This window comes from Ursus arctos, unplaced genomic scaffold, assembly GCF_023065955.2.
Source record: "Ursus arctos isolate Adak ecotype North America unplaced genomic scaffold, UrsArc2.0 scaffold_31, whole genome shotgun sequence".
NCBI classification, from domain to species: domain Eukaryota; kingdom Metazoa; phylum Chordata; class Mammalia; order Carnivora; family Ursidae; genus Ursus; species Ursus arctos.
The window spans coordinates 28,769,907-28,786,152 of NW_026622997.1; the positions used below are offsets into that span (position 1 = coordinate 28,769,907).

Sequence of the window (16,246 nt, forward strand, 5' to 3'; positions counted from 1 at the left end):
CAGACTCTACTTCGCAGAGTTGGGTTACTCCGCCTTCCCGCACCTGCGCCCGGGCCCCAGCAAACACAGAGGGGCTGTTGGTAAGCCGAGTGAAATGACCAATAAATATTTTAATCACCATTTAAAAAAAATAAGATTTAAAATAAAAACCTTGTATTCTTACGACTTACTCCCTCTTTGTCTTCACTCCCTCCTCAATGAGAATCCAGCTGGGGGGCCCCCAAGGAAGGATAGGAGGGATGAGGGTGGAAATATAGGGCACGTCCTTAGGGAGGTGGGGTGGGTTCTAGGACAAGGGTGGGGCTCAAAGGCCTGGTCCCCACAACAACACAAACACAGACTTCAGGTACAGACTACAACCACCTGACCCTTGACCCTGTGACTCCAGGATGCTCCATGGCCCCCCCTCTCCCTCCCCCCACCATATGTGCCCTAGTCTGGAGCTGGGGCTTCAGTGTACCCATCTGAGGGGAAGGAAGGACTTAGTTCCGGGGATACTTCGTGGGAGAGACGCTGAGGAATGGAATGGGGTGGCCGATGGTGCACCATGGTTCCCCCTCCAAAATATATACAAGTCCATAGAGATAAGGAAGACATTAAGTGTGGTGGGAGATCACCAGAGGGCCACAGTGCCCCTTGGCTCGTGCTCCCTTATTTCCTCTATCCGGAAAGCTACCTCCAGGAGCCTGCCCCTTCAGTTTGTTCCTCCACCTCCACCAAAGCCCATCTCCACCTTGTGGACGCTGGGTGGGGACCAGACCCTTCGACTGGACTGGGGCGTGGCCCCACTCGCCTCGTCGCCGCTGCCCCCGCCCACTCCAGGGGACTCTCTCTTGGGTGGCAAGGCTGGCCCCGCAGGCCCCCCGGGTCCTGGCCCGCCCCCGCCCAGGCGGTGCCGGCGCTCACAGTGTCCCCGGTGGCGCATGAAGCTGTCTCGCCACATGAACTTCTTGGCGCAGACGCCACACTCATAGGGTTTGAGACCTGTGTGTGTCTTCATGTGCTCGGTCAGGTGGTGCTTCATCTTAAACTTTTTGTTGCACACGGGGCAGTCAAAGGGCCGCAGGTTGAGGTGCATATTCACATGCCGATCGCGCATGCTCTTGTGGGAGAAGGCCTTCCCACAGTGGCACAAAAAGATCTTATTCCCATCCCCACCGCCTGTCCCTCCAGGGGTCCCCCCCGCACCACCCGGCATGCCCAGGGCCCCTGCCGAGGTGCCCCCCAGGGTCACCGCCCCGTGTTCAGCTTGGTTCCCTGGTGGCTGGCCTGGAGCCTGTGAGGAGGAGGAGGAAGATGAAGACGATGGGAAGACTAGGATCTGGTTGCCCTGCATGTCCAGGGGAAGCAGGGGCCTCGGAGGATGGGAGGGGGCATAGGAGGAAGGGGTTGGCCCCCCTGAATCGTCAAGCCCTGCCCCAGCACCCCCACCCTCATAGGAGCCAAAGTCATTGGAAGACTCACAGAAATTGACCTGCTCCTCTCCCTTGTCCGGAGGCTCAGTCAGGGTCCGGACATCACTTATGCTAAGAGTAGCCTCAGGTCCCCCAGCCTCGGGAACCCTGGAGCCACCCCCCAGCTCTTCATCTTCATCATCCTCACAGGTCAACACCAGGTCTTCCTCCTCCTCATCCTCTTCCAGATCTGGGTCTTGAGGAACGAGGGGTGCTGGTGCTGGGCTGTTTCCACCCCGCTTCACGTATACCCAGTGCTTCTGCGGCATGATGCTGGGCGGTGCGTAGGTGGGCCGCCGGAGCCCAGCCCCAGGAACCACAGCACCCCTCCCATCCCCGCCATCGTCGCATAGCTCATCTGCCTCTAGCAGCAGCTTCCCAGAAGTAGCCCCCCCACTGCCAACCACAGGGGCTGGGAATACAGGGCCGCCTCCTCGCCGCTCGCCGCTGCCCACTGCCGAAGCTGCAAAGGCCTCTTGGGAGGAAGATGAGAAATCAGTGGACTCTCGGGGGCTGAAGTAGTTGCTGCTGCTGGGGGACTGATTCTCACTGGCCCGGCTGGAGGCATGGGAGCGCACAGAGCCCATGGTGGCAGGGGCCACGGTGGCTCCGCTCCCTGATGGGACCCCAGCACCAGGGACAGTGGCAGAGGTGGCTGCAGCAGTGGTGATGGTGGTGGTGGCGGAAGCCCGGCCTTCGCGGAGGAGTTCCGTGCACTTATCCACAATGTGCCACATTTGGAGCACCGACCCCACTGTGAGGAAGTTGACAATGTCAGCAGCAGCCATGCTGAGGCGGCCAGTGTAAGCCGAAGCCAGGACAGTCTCGAAGGCGCCTGGGTCCATGACGCTGGGCAGCGAGATGGAGGTCATGCCCTTGAGTAAAACCTGGTCGTGGAAGTAAGGGGAGGAGGCAGCCAGGACAGCACGATGAGCCCTGAACTCCCGGCCCTGCACTCGGATGGACACATCGCAGAGCTGGCCCTGTAGCCGCTGCTGATTGAGGGACTCCAGGAGGGCACTGGTCACCTCAGGGAAGGACACGTGTACCACTGCAGCTGCAGGCAGGGGCACTGGGGGTGGGGCCAGTGATAGAGGCAGGGGGAGTGCTGCCCCACTGGGAGAGAGAGGAGATGGCTCCATGGCGTGGAGGGAGGGGGTACCCCCCCAGCCACAGGAACAAGGGAAGGAGGAGGGCGGCCGGGGGGGTCTCTGGGAAGAAAAAGAGAGAAGAATGATAACATCTCATAATGACACAGCCCTTCCCTTTACACTTTAAAAACATGTTCACACCCTTTATCTGAGTAATTCCCCACAACACTGTAAGGTAGGTATCCCTCTCAATCCTCTTTGAAAAACAGCAAACTGAGGCTCAGAAAGATTATGAGATTATCCAAGATCACATAGCCAGTAAGTGACAGTGCCAGCAAACGGAGAAGTCCTGACTCCAAATCCAGTGCTCTTTCCTTGGAGATCAGAGAAATAAGGTGCTCTCGGGGAGTGGGGTGCGTCTCCTCGTAATTTCCCATTTGCCTGAGAACCTGACTTTCCAACATTTACCTTATTGGTATTTTGCACCCTTTTATTGGGAGGGGGGCAAGTCTGTGCCTGTACTGAGAACCATCCCCCGATCCATGTGTTTTTTAGGCTATGCCCCCCCAGCTCTTTCCCGAGCCAAGGCCCCCTTTGGCCCCCGGCTTACCTCTAGCCCCGCCCCTTAAAGACACGCCCCTTCGCCCTTTCGGCCCCGCCTCTTCAAGACCCACCCCCTTGGCCCTCTCGGCCCCGCCCCTTGTCTACCCCCGCCCACACCGGACCCCGCCCCCCTCTGCTCCGCCCCAAGCGCTACTTCGACCTCCTCGCCCACCCGGAAGGCGCCCCCCAACCCCGCGCGTCCCCGCTTACCGGGCCGCGCGCCCCCGGGCCCCCCCGCCCCTCACTCGGCGGCCAGAGCCGCAGCCTGGGCCCCTCCCGCCGCCATCTTGCGCCGACTCCCTCCGCCCTCCGCCTCCGCTCCGCCTCCCGCCCCTCCGGCTTTAAAGGCACAGGCGGGCACCCCCGCCCGTGCCGCTGGGCAATACTCGGCCGACTCGGCCACTTCTCCTTTAAAGAACAGCTGTCTCATTCCACCTTAAAGGTACCAGGCCTCTTCCGCCGCTGAGGAACTCAGCACTTGGTGGTTCGGCCGAAGCACTCATTCCCCTTTAATTCTGTAAGCCTGCCCTTCCCATTGGCCAAAGGTCTTGGCCGACGCAGCTTAGGCTCCGCCCCTGAACTGTGGCCATTAGCAGGTTTGCGGGATCTACTCGCCCTGCTCTCCTAGCTTCTGACAGTCCCCCTGAAACCCCGCCCCCTTCCTCCGGGCACGGATTGGCCAAATAACCTTGAGTCGGCCCCTGATTGGCCTTTTTACTCATACCGCTCAAAGTGAGGAAGTAAAGCGCGTTCCGGACGCAGAAGCACGTTTTTTTTTTAGTGCCTGGCAGAGGGCAAACGGAACGTCTGAGGGCGAGGGAACTCCGAGACGCAATCTAAGGACAGGCTACAAAAGACAGCTCTAAGTGGTGGCCAGGGGTCAGGGTAACCCTGAACCAGAGAACAGCTGGTGCAGAGCGGTGAGCACAGAAGGCCAAGGAAAAGACAAGGGTACAATAAGAAAAGAACTTTATTGTTTATTAATGTTTCTGTGTAAAACTTAAGTTTTTGTTGGTTTTTTTGTGTGTTTTTTTTTAAAAGAAACACCACCAAAAGGGGATTAGCTCAGTCAATCCCTTCCTCAGTCATCAGCTTCCCACCATCCTCCAAATACTATTCCAAAACATTTGGAGGCTGGGAGTGGGAGGAGAGGCAGCTAATCAGAGTCTGAGAGCACGATGATCTCCTCTGGATCGCACTGTGTGGCCACACTCATCTGCAGGGGAGTGAGAGACAAGAGTCAGAAAGAGACGTCTGGAATATAGGGGGAGGAAAAGCAGAGGGAAGGACTTATCAGAGATTAAAAATGGGGGTGAGGAAAAATGAGAGGATGTGGTACGTGTAATATTCAGATGGAATGCCTGAAATTAAACAATGAAAGAGAATTAAGTTAGGGAAAAACTGCCTCCCCCTCTTACCTTGTAAGTACCAGGCCGAGAGGGTTGTGAATGGGGGGTTTGGGACAACCGGGCTGGAGATGGGCTACAGAGGGAGCTGGTCACCAGGCCATGGCTAGGGGAGTCCACCCTTGTCGAGGAATCAGCAACTGGGGCCATGCAAGTCAGGGGAGAAGGTGGGCTGGACAGGGTAGGTATCTTCTTCCCATTCTTCTCATGCACTGCCCTTTGCCTTTCCACATAGCTAAGGACAGAAACACAAATAGGGGGGTATGGAGAGTCTGAGGCTGGAGGGGTAGCATCCAGTCTCTCCCAGAAGACCCAGTTCCTCAATATTCCTCACAGAAAGCCCCCTGAATTCTCTCCTTGGCCTCCCACCTCGTCCTCCTTGTTCTTGTTACCTATTTCCTAATGGTCCTGCTCCAGTTTGCTTCTCCTTCCGAGACTTCTTGCAGGGGGGACAGGAATCTCCCCAGGTGTGAGGAGAGACACCTCCATTGAAGGAAGTGGAGGTGACCATGGCTGCTCCATTCTCCAAGACAGTGGTGAGGGGATCCTCTGATTGCTTTCTGGAAGAGGAAATGTCCCTCTCCTCAGGGGAAGGAGTGGTATCCAGGGGCAAGGCTTCGATCTCTAGCTCAAAGAGCTGAGACATAGGGCTCTCTTCCTCCAGGGGTAGCTCCTCAAGGTGTTCTCCGTTGTTTTCAGCATCTATGCTGGAGGGGGCCAAGGGCTCTTCTGACAGTGAAGACGGTGACACTATGAGTCCTTTGTTTTGCTGCTCCCCAACAGACCTGCCAATCCCCTTGCTAGGTTCCAGATTCTTTTCAGTGGAGATCCGTGGTGGGGACAGAGGGCTCTTCTCTCCATCCTGACCTGGAAAAGAAGAAAAGAGGGGAGAGGTAGCATGAGAACTCGGGGAAAGAATACTGCTGAGAATAAGAGGAGAAAGGGAAGGATCTCAAACAGGTGGTTCACATCCAACAGAGTAGAGGGAACTGACACGAGGGGATTGTTCTTGACATACCTGCTTCCTCCTCTTCCTCCTCTTCATCGTCCCCCTGACCTTCCTGCATCTGTTCGAGATCCTCCTCTTCTTCAGAATCTGTGGCCTCCTCTTCTTCTTCTTCCTCCTCTTCTTCTTCCTCTTCTTCTTCTTCCTCTTCCTCATCACTTTCCTCATCTTCTTCATCATCTGTCTCGGGCTTGGAGGTGGTAGGGCACTCCTGGGATGCCATTCCACTAGGGCCCTGGGGGACAAAGGAGTTTCTCTGAGGAATCCCCTGCCCCAGGGGGTCTGGTTCTGGTGTTCCTTCTGCACTCTTCCCCCTCAGTGACCCTGAAATCCCTGCTGGCCAGTGCAGGGGAAGGACAAGGTCTGTCTGAAGGGTGTATCCCTCCATACCTCACCAGAATCCAAAGAGGCTTTGGGGGGGTCTGCAGTGTGGGAAGAGGTAGCTTGGGGAAGCCGAGCTCTTCTCTTCTGTCTCTCGCCCTCCTCACTCTTGTCTTGCATCATTGCATATTTGGAGATGACCTCATCCAGCCGGCTCATAGCCAAGCTCCGGTTTTCTCGCAGGCGCCGAGCTAAGGCAGGATCTGACAGTGCAGGGTCAATGCCTACATGGGAAGATATATAAAGTCAGAGCACTCAGCCCAAACCCTAGAAGACGGGACTAGAGAGATGCCCCCTCCACCAAACATCTGACATATAAGGGTTACCCACAGGCATCTCACTAATCCCTACCTGGCCTATAGTCATCTGTGAGGTGACAGCCAAAGTTGTAGATGAGATCAAGGTGGCGTCGCTCCTGTAACCTGATGCCCACATCTCGGAAGGCATCCTGAGCCATGAGCTGGAGCTGCTGTCGGGGGAGGCCAAGGCTGTGCCGAGCAGCTGCCTTCTCCACAGCCCGCAGCACATCTCCATAGTCAGGGAAGGTATCTGGCCCCGGTTTGTTGATGAGCCGCTCAATGCGCCTGTTAACCTCTGGGTAGCGGGTGCCACGGTAGGGGATGCGTTGCTCTATGACACGACCCGTCAGGGAAGAACAGTCTTTGAGCTCACACAGCCGCCCAAAGAGGCGGATCAGCTTACGCTTCAACCTTGCTTCCTGCAAGTATGTGGAGTCTGGGTCGTCCAATTCTGAGAGATCCAACTCCTTTTCCTGCAGCCGCCGGATCTCTGCCACATAGAGTGCTAGCAGCTGCTCCAAGCGCTGGATCTGCCGCCGGGAACCACGGGTCCTTGGGGCCTCAGAGGCAGTGGTCTCGGCATTTGTGGGGTCCGAGGAGGGGTCTGTGGGAGGGTTATTCCCGGAGGGTTCACTAGAGGTGGTGGCAGCAGGGGCCAGGTTCAGCTTCTTCTTGGCTGAATGGGCCTTGAGAACAGTGCAGAGCTCATTAATGTAGACATACAGCTTAGCTGGCCGACTCTGGGCCCGAGATAGGACCCGAGAGAGGATGTTGCAGAACTCCGCTGAGGCCAAAAACAGAGAGTGGGCACGCTGCTGCCGGTTATAGAGGAATGGGACCACCTCAGGGTGGTCTGCTGTCTGCGTCTTACACAGTTCAAGGAACTAGAGGGTTCAGAGGAAGAAGGGAGGGGGAAAGAGACAAGGGGAGGGGTTGAGAGAAAGAAGGCGAGGCGGGATTAGTGGGGAAGAAAGGACAGGAGAGCCAGTCTGCCATCCCCCTCCCTGAGGCACAAGAATCTTCTCCCCTAAAGCTCACCTCTTCAAACAGCTTCTCATTCTCCAACTTGTAGCATTTCTTGCCGCCAGAACTACTGCTTCCTCCAGCCCCATGGGGCTGGGAGGAGCCAGGGGCTTCTGCCCGGGGTGAGGCCGGATTGGGGGGTGGGTGGGAGGGCCCTGGCTGAGCAGCTGCTTCATCTTCGTCATCATCATCCAGCACGATGATGCTGTTAACGGTGGCCATGGGGGATCAAATCCCCCGGAGGGAGGAAGTGTTGGGGATTTCAGAATTCCTGCTGGAAGGGGATGGGGCCTCAGAGAGAGCCCCTCCAGCACAGCCCATCCCTTCATCTCACACATTTTCCAATCTTCTCGGGCTTCAGTGACACCCAGCCCTGCCCAGCAGTGGCCTCACTGCCTGTCTTCAGCAACCACTAGGACTCTTTTCTGGCCTTTTACTACGGGAGCCCCAAACCACCTGAAAACCCTAAGTTCCCCACCCCCAGCTCCACCCCTCCTGTCGCTATCCAGTCTGTTTCCAGTCGGTTTCGGTTCCTCACTATCTCTCATACGTGCCAAGCTGATTCTTCCAAGCCCCGGACCACCTCCCTCCTTCCACTCAGGATTTCCTCGACATTCCCTCACAGATACCACACCCCCGTCGGCACCACCTCGCGAGCCTCCCCCTTTCGCTCTCAAACACGTCAAACCCACACCCTCACCCCATCCTGAAGAATCACCCCCAACTCCTAGACTCTCTGAGGCGAAGGAGGTTTCCTCCCAACAATCAATTCCCCTTTCTCCTCCTTGAATTATCTTCACACTCCACCCTCTGACGGGTCTCCTCAAACCCGGGCGTTAGGTTGGAGAGATCTCACCTCAAGTCCCCTCCCTCTCACCCCACCCGATTTCCCCCATTCTCTCTCTGTGACCTGTAACCGACTGGAAGCCCAGCACTGAACTCCCCCGATTCCTCTCAGACCCCAACCCCGCGTCCGACCCTTCCCCTGAATGAGCTTCCCGCCAAGTCCCCCTCCCCCAGTTCAGCCCGCCGGCCGCCCCACTCCCCTTCAGGGATCGGAAGGAAGGTACCACAGCTTGCCCCTCAGACTCAGCGTCCGGGACTCCCCAGTACCTCTCCCTCGACATTCCCGCCCCCGCCTTCGCTCCCCGCACGGTCCGGCCCCCACCTCAGAAACGGTCTCTCGAGGCGACCCTCGCTGCTGATCTCAGAACCTCGCATGGTTCCCTCCGCCTTCCTTCCCCCTCCCACCGCAGGCCCTTCTCTGGACCGGAAGTCGCCGAGTTTCCGCCTACAGCCACCCAGATGCGGCCATATTGTCGTACGGCGGCCGGAAGTGGCGGTAGGCCCGCCCCCACCTTCAGAGCCACCCACACGGTTTGTGACCCCCTTTCCTGAGAGACCAGTAGAGGGCGGGCTTGTCCCCGCAGGGCGTCCCAAAGTAGCCGGGGGACGCCATCTTGCCGTACGGTGTTGGCTAGGCCAGAGCTCCGGCGCGCCGCCGACCGAGCTCTTTTCACCCGGTGCTTGTGCGACTCCGCCAATCAGAAACTTCCTGCATCCGGCCCAACGGCCGGTGCGTCGCGTGCGGGAAGGATTGAGCCACCTTTCCAAGTAGGGGAGGGGGAACGGAACAGGAAGCTAAGGAATTGGGCCTTTCAAGACTGCGCAGGGGTGCAGGGAAGAACGAGAGTCTCTTAAGAGAGAAAAAAAACCCTATTCCTTCCGCTGGGCCATTGACCAGCCTTCCGGCGCTGCTTTCCTACCTGCCAGGTACCCTTTCCATGGCTTAATCGACTGCGCCTGCCCCTTCCCTTCTGCAGGCTGCGCGCTCCCTTGCCGCTGTCCAGCAGCTACTTCTACTGCCAGGTGCCTACAGCTTCCAATCGTGAAATCATAACAATGCATACAAATAAGCACAATGCGCTACACAAATATGTTGTTATTATTATTGCTATTGTTACTGATTTCTCTTTAAGCGCCTCCGCGGAACTAATGACCAACCAAGCAGGTGGGACCTAGGTGGTTCTCCGTTCTTTTCTGGAGGGGGATCCCCGAGGTGCAGGCAGTGACGACCTGGAGGCCGCGCTTTGTCCAGGAGCTCCAGGGCCTTAGGACGACGATGTGGGGCGGGAGCTTTGAGGAGAATCTGTGCAAATGGCCGCTGAAAGGGCTGTCAGATGAAATGAGACTTGTAAAATACCTTGGCTCTCGACTTGTCTCCTCCTCTTCCTCTGGGAGAGCTGAGGAAAGAAGGAGAGACAAGAAACTGATTTTGACGCCCGCCTCGCCCGCAGCCCCATCTCACCCAACTTCAGGAAGGCCAGAAGGACTCGTCGAGGCCAGGCTGGGTCCAAATATGAGCTTATGGGGAAGTCAGACCGGTTAACACGGAGATTCCCATCTCCTGCAACCTTTCACATTCCACAAGTGGTAAGCATCTTGCCACTTTCTAGGACCTTAGAGGTCCTCATATCCCTAAGCCCTCCGGAACCTCAAACCCTTCCATTAAAGAATCCGACACCATGTCTAAACCTATAGTCTTCAAGTTAGGGAACATGAAAACCCTCCAAAAGGGTACTCAGATTTAGGAGATAGAGGAATTTAATTTCCAGATCCTCAACTTTCGCAAAATTGGTCTTACTGAGTAAATGCCTGCAGTAGAGGTTCTCCTTCTTCCTATTTCTTTTTATAATAGACTTCCTCCCTCTTAAAAAAAAAAAAAAGTATGCAGGCATTCCTCATTTTATTGTGCTTCACAGATATTGTGGTGGTGTTTTTTTGTTTTTTTGTTTTTTAAATAAATTGAAGGTTTGTGTTGAGCAAATCTTTTGGCAGCATTTTTCTTTCTTTTTTTTAAATTTTATTTTTAATCTCTACATCCAACGTGGGACTCAAACTTACAATCCCCAATATCAAGAGTTGTATGCTCTACGGACTAAATCAGCCAGGTGCCCCTATTGGCACCATTGTTCTAACAGCATTTGCTCATTTTGTGTCTCTGTGTCACATTTTCATAAGAACTGCAATATTTCAAACTTTTTCATTATTTTTACATTGGTTATGGTGATCTGTGATCAGTGGTTTTTGATGTTACTATTGTCATTGTTTTGGGGTACCACAAATGACACCCATATAAGACAGTGAACTTAATAAATACTGTGTGTTCTCACTGGTCCACCTACCAACTGTTCCCCCATCTCTCTCACTCTCCTCAGCCTCCCCAATTCTCTGAGACACAACAGTATTGAAATTAGGTCAATTAATAACTCTACAATGGCCTCTAAGTGTTCAAGTGAAAGGAAGAGTCACCTGTCTCTCACTTTAAATCAAAAGCTAGAAATGATTAAGCTTATTGAGGAAAGCAAGTTGAAAGCTGACACAGGCTGAAAGCTAGGCCTCTTGTGCCAAGCAGTCAGGCTGTGAATGCAAAGGAAAAGTTCTTGAAGGAAATTAAAAGTGCCTCTCCAGTGAATACATGAATGATAAGAAAAACAGCCTTGTTGCTGATATGGAGGAAGCTTGAGTAGTCTGGATAGAAGATCAAACCAGCCACAACATTCCCTTAAGCCACAGCCAAACTCACAGAGGCCCTAACTGTTCTCGATTCTATGAAGGCTGAGAGAGATGAGGAAGCTTCAGAAGAAAAGTTTGAGGCTTACAGTGGTTGGTTCATGAGGTATAAAGAAAGAAGCCATCCTTATAAAAGTGCAAGGTAAAGCAGCAGGTGCTGATGTAGAAGATACAGCAAGTTCTCTAGAAGATCTAGCTGAGATAATTAAAGTGCCACACTAAACAACAGATTTTCAGTGTAGATGAAACAGTCTTATATTGGAAGAAGATACTATCTAGGACTTTCATAGCTAGAGAGGAGAAGTCAGTGCCTGGCTTCAAGCTTCAGATGACAGGCTTACTTTCTTGTTAAGGGCTCATGCAGCTGGGAACTTTAAGTTAAAGCCATTGCTCACTTGCCATTCCAAAAATCCTAGAGGCCTTAAGAGTTATGCTAAATCTACTCTGCCTGTGCTCTATAAATAACAACAAAGCCTAGATGATAGCATATCTCTTGACAACATAGTTTACTGTTAAGATCTACTGCTCAGAAAGAAAGATTCCTTTCTGTTACCGCTCACTGAAAAAGCATTTGGTCACCCAAGAGCTCTGCTGAAGATGTACAATGAGATTAATATTGTTTTCATGCCTGCTAAACACAGCATCCATACTGCAGACTATGGATCAAGGAGTATTTTGACGTTTTATGTCTTACTATTTAACAATACATTTCATAAGGCTGTCGCTGGCATACATAGTGATTCTCCTAATAGCTCTGGGGGAAATAAATTGAAAACTTTCTGGAAAGGATTCATCAGTGTAATTGCCATTAAGAACATTTGTGATTCAGAGGGCAAGGTCAAAATATCAACATTAAGAAGAGTTTTGAAGAAGTTGATACCAAACTTCATGGATGACTTTGAGGAGTTCAAGACATCAGTGGAGGAAATAACCACAGATGTTGTAGAAATGGCTAGAGAACTAGAATCAGAAATGGAGCCTCAAGATGGGACTGAATTGACTGCAATCTCAAGATTAAACTTCAACAGATGAGGAGCTACTTCTTATGGGTGAGCGAAAGAAGTGTTTTTGTGAGATGAAATCTCCTGGTGAAGATGCTATTAAGATTATTGAAATGACAGCAAGGGATTTAGAATATTACATAAACTTAGTTGACAAGGTAGCAGCAGGGTTTGAGAGGATTGACTCTTAATTTTGAAAGTTCTGTGGGTAAAATACTATCAAACAGCATTGCAAGCTACAGAAAAATCATTTGTGAAAGGAATAGTCAATTGATGCGACAGGCCTCCTTGTTATCTTATTTTAAGAAATTGACACAGCCATCCCAACTTTCAGCAACCACCACCCTGATCAGTCAGCAGCCATCAGCATCGAGGAAAGACCATTCACCAGCAAAAACTTTTGAAAGCTCATATGATGCTTGGCATCTTTTAGCAATAAAATATTTTTATTTTATTTTTTATATTTTGAGAGAGAGAGAGAGAGAGAGAGAGAGAGTGTGTGTGTGTGTGTGTGTGTGTGTGTGACTGGGCGGGGAGGGGCAAAGGGAGAGGGGGAGAGAGAATGCCAGGCAGTCTCCACACCTACCGCAGAGCCCAACGTGGGGCTCGATTTCATAACCTAAGCAGAAATCAAGAGTCAGATGCTTAACCGACTGCCCCACAATAAAGTATTTTTAAATTAAGGTATGTACATTGGTTTTTTTAGACATAATGCTATTGCACACTTAATAGACTATAGTTGTGTAAGCATAACTTTTATAAGCACTGGGAAACCAAAAAAGTTCCTTTGACTTGCTTTATTTCAACATTTGCTTTATTGTGGTGTCTGGAATCGAAACAGCAAATCTCCGAGGTATGCCTGTGGTTGTCAATCATGAAATCTTACCTTGTCTTAAACAAAGAAACACATACTGGGGTGCCTGGGTGGCTCAGTCAGTTAAGCATCTGTCTTGGGCCCAGGTCAATATCTGGGCTCCCTGCTCAGTGGGAAGTCTGCTTCTCCCACTCCCTTCCCTCCGCCCCTCCCTGCAGCTCGTACTTTCCCTCTCACTCTCTCTCAAATAAATAAATAAAATCTTAAAAAAAAAAAAAAAAAGAAACACAAAGCCTATTTCTTTCATCAAGGTACCATAAACACCCCCTCTCCTAGCTCACTAAAAGTGTACTTTTAATTTTTAACCATTTTAAAAATGTGTGCAATCTTTATGCCATTTAATCAGTTCTGTTCTCATAATAATTATAATGATAGCACAGAAGACAATTTTTTAAAAACGTTGCTGTCTATGGTCACAAGAAAGAAAAATACTTTTCATCTCAATTAAAAAATATATATATATATATATTATATGCAGGGAAGTATGACAGATTGGTCAATAAAAGACTTTCACGTATAAAAGCCTAAAATTGTGGGGAAGTGAACTGGTAATAGGTTTTCAAGGAGAAAAGAGAGTCATGAAAGAAGGATAATCCCAATTGTTAGAGGAGTTTGTTTATCGATTTTTAAATGGGTAGTGGTGAGTATCCAGTCACTCTGATATTACCATTCCCCTGGACATTCAAAGGGTGATCTGTTTTATTTTTGTTTTCAATATGTCAGAAATTACATCCTTGAAACAATTTTAATTTATGATGAAAAATTTTAGATGGTTACTTAAAAATATATGAGAAGTACAAACTTTTTCAAAATTATTTTCCAGAGTATAGGTACAAAAAATCTAAGACAGCTGCTCTAAGCTATCCCAGTGTCCCCTCCACAGCCCCCAGCAGTCCCATTTCCCTCCCCTCTCACCTCTGTAGCAGGGGAAGAGAATGTTTATAGGAAAGGTGGTCACAATTCCAGCTCCTCCTCCTTCTGAGGTGTTCTCAGGAGCCAGTCCCCAAACTTTGCCCATGGCAGCAGCCACAGCAGCTTACAAACAGCCTCCAGTGTCAGTAGTGTGAGGATGAGGGCCAGGAAGGTAATGAAGACCTTGTCCAAGGCCCGGCGCAGGGGACTCCTCGGAGGACAGGGACCGTGGGCAAATGCCAGGAACACATCCTCCTCATCCACATCGCCTTCCTCCTCCGCCATACTAACTCATAGTCTGACAGCTGACTGGATCAGGGAGGCTGGGGTGGAAGCCCTTGCTCAGCAACACCAGGATTAAAGGGCATGGCAGCAGCAAGTCCTGCACCTGCCGGCTTGACCCTAATTCCCCCACCACAGACAGAGAAAGGAGAGTCTTCTGAGCCTTTGAAACAATCAGATAATCATCCAGAGCAATGTGAATGGTCTGGACTAAATGATTCATAAAGTCTGTCCGCCTTTACTATAACTGGGACCTGGCAGCTGAAGGCCCAGCACGGAGACATGCAAACTGGAACTGCTCGAGTCATTCTAGGTCTCTAGCCTCAGGGCCCAACGTCTTGGGGCCCTGCAGATAAAGGGTGAGCAAGCAGAGCTAGTATGCTACCGTGAGCCGCTGTCAGCCTATTCCAGCTTTACAGTGGGTGGTGAGAAAAGGCCTAGCCTAGGGGAAGGGCTCCCCTAACCCAGGTGGGTGGGGAAGGGCAGCGGCGGGCTGGAGGCTGCGCGGGACTACTTCTCCCCCCAAGTCTGGGGGTCGCTGAGCAGGCGGCGCTGAAACCCACACCTCTCTCTTCCTAATTTCTGGGCTCTGCGTTCCAGAGGACAGGTATAATTGGACTGCAGGAGTCCAAGGGGAGGGCTATAGCAAGAAAGATCGTGATTGGTCAGTGGAGCCAGCGTGAGTAATTGGGACTTAAGTTTTGGGGCAATAATGAGGGAGAGTGAGGGGTCCTGAGAAAGAGTTGTTGGTTGGGAATGTCGTCCGGGAGCTTGTCGTTGGGCAAGGGCTGAAGGCCATTTCTTGGCCCTGTTCCCCAGGCACAGGCTGAAACGTCCATGATTGAAATCGAAGCCCATGTGGAGCTCTGAGGACCCCCTGGGATAAGAGGGGCAGTGGGGGATAGGGTAGCCAGCCGAGGAAGCAGTGTGTGCTAGTGGACCTCATACCTGGAGCCTTTGGGGTCTCTTACCTACCTTAATAGGAAGACCTTATTCACCCCCCAGAAGGTACCAACGATGTCACAATTTTGTTCGGAGTCAACTTTTGTTATTGTTTGCTGTTGCCACAAGCGGGTTGCCTTAAGAGTCAAAAAACCTGGATGGGGTCAGACTCATTACTTATGAGGTGTGTTAAATTTTTGTTTACTATGTGCTGCTGAAGCCAGCACGTGTGTTAAATTAATTAAACAAAGAGGCCATTAGACTGAGGTGGTGCTAATGGCATGGTGACCTACATTAGCAAATCAAAATCCAAGCCTGTAAATTCCTTAATGTTAGGAAATCAAAACGCTGAGATCAATCATGGCCAACTAGGCTTTAAGCTAAACAGCCAGCCAAATAATTGTCTTCCTTTGCTTCTGTGCTTCATCCGTGTAAGTCTTTCCCCTGGCTCCTGTCTACAGAGCATGCCTAAGCACTTCTAGTTTGGTGCTTCCCCATTCAAATCCATTTTTCCTCAAATAAACGCTTAAAAATTTTAATATGCCTCAGTGTATCTGTTGTCTGTCTGTGAGTGTGACCTTGGGGAAGTCACCTGACCTTTCTGTAGTTGTATATTTTTTAATAAAATTGATAAATCTCTTGCCTCACAGAATTGTTATAAGGGGCAAATGACATAGGTTTTGTTTGTTTGTTTTCATTTTTTTGTAAATTGTGATGTGTTATGTTAATATAATGTACTAATTTCTGATACACTCGCTTATGTCTCAGGCAAGTTACAATAAGGCTCTACAAACACCTGTATCTTTCCTCCCACATGGTAGGTTCGGCACCAAGGTCCCGTGTAATGTATATTCATGGGATTTTGTGTTTCAATTTTGAAATAATTTCAGGTTTACAGAAAACATTTAAGAAAGTTATCAAGAACTCTAGTATCCAGGGGCACCTGGGTGCTCAGTCTGTTAAGCATCCGACTTTTGATTTCCGCCCAGGTCATGATCTCAGGGTCATGAGATCGAGCCTCATTTTGGGCTCAGGGCTCAGCATGGAGTCTGCTTGAGATTCTTTCCCCTCCCTCTCCCTCTGCTTCTCCCCCCGATCCTGAGAGCTCAATCTCTCTCTCAAGAAAATAAATAAAATCTTTTTAAAAAATACAAAGAGCACAGGCTTTTCATTTCTGCAATGTCCCTCAACCCAATTGCCACATAAGGGCAAGAGAAAAACGATGTTGTGTCCTTTTCAGTGCATCACATCAGGAAGTGCAGGTGAACCCATCTCCCTCCTATGCTACCAACCCAGTTTGGCAGGTTTCTCCTCCATAAAGTCACCACTTGTCTCTTCGTAATTCCTAAGTATCTGCAACATCATCAGATCTCCATCTATCTGCCTTAGCATAATCCAT

General features: G+C 51.1%; 3 protein-coding genes across 6 annotated transcripts; all 3 read right to left on the reverse strand.

The window, feature by feature from the left end:
- Positions 1-22: 22 nt before the first annotated feature.
- On the reverse strand, positions 23-3,435 carry ZBTB22 (zinc finger and BTB domain containing 22). The gene is made up of 2 exons (XM_026482655.4): positions 3,359-3,435; positions 23-2,665 (listed from the first exon to the last, which is right to left on the reverse strand). Exon 2 carries the CDS (start codon positions 2,594-2,596, stop codon positions 695-697), a length of 1,902 nt encoding a protein of 633 aa, XP_026338440.3. The 5' UTR covers positions 2,597-2,665; positions 3,359-3,435; the 3' UTR covers positions 23-694.
- A 665-nt stretch (positions 3,436-4,100) lies between these two features.
- DAXX (death domain associated protein) lies at positions 4,101-8,601 on the reverse strand. 4 transcript variants are annotated; one of them, XM_026482662.4, is made up of 8 exons: positions 8,432-8,601; positions 7,279-7,534; positions 6,293-7,124; positions 5,951-6,165; positions 5,573-5,795; positions 4,947-5,421; positions 4,567-4,789; positions 4,101-4,364 (listed from the first exon to the last, which is right to left on the reverse strand). In XM_026482662.4, exons 2-8 carry the CDS (start codon positions 7,483-7,485, stop codon positions 4,305-4,307), a joined length of 2,235 nt encoding a protein of 744 aa, XP_026338447.1. In that variant the 5' UTR covers positions 7,486-7,534; positions 8,432-8,601; the 3' UTR covers positions 4,101-4,304. The 4 variants fall into 4 exon arrangements, with proteins under 4 accessions (XP_026338447.1, XP_026338446.1, XP_044234251.1 ...); XM_026482661.4 differs by having other exon boundaries at positions 7,279-7,537; XM_044378316.3 differs by having other exon boundaries at positions 6,293-6,926; positions 7,279-7,537; positions 8,432-8,537.
- Positions 8,602-13,632: 5,031 nt separating this feature from the next.
- SMIM40 (small integral membrane protein 40) lies at positions 13,633-13,908 on the reverse strand. The gene has a single exon (XM_044378298.3). The coding sequence runs from the start codon at positions 13,906-13,908 to the stop codon at positions 13,666-13,668; it is 243 nt and encodes an 80-aa protein (XP_044234233.1). The 3' UTR covers positions 13,633-13,665.
- Positions 13,909-16,246: the final 2,338 nt, after the last annotated feature.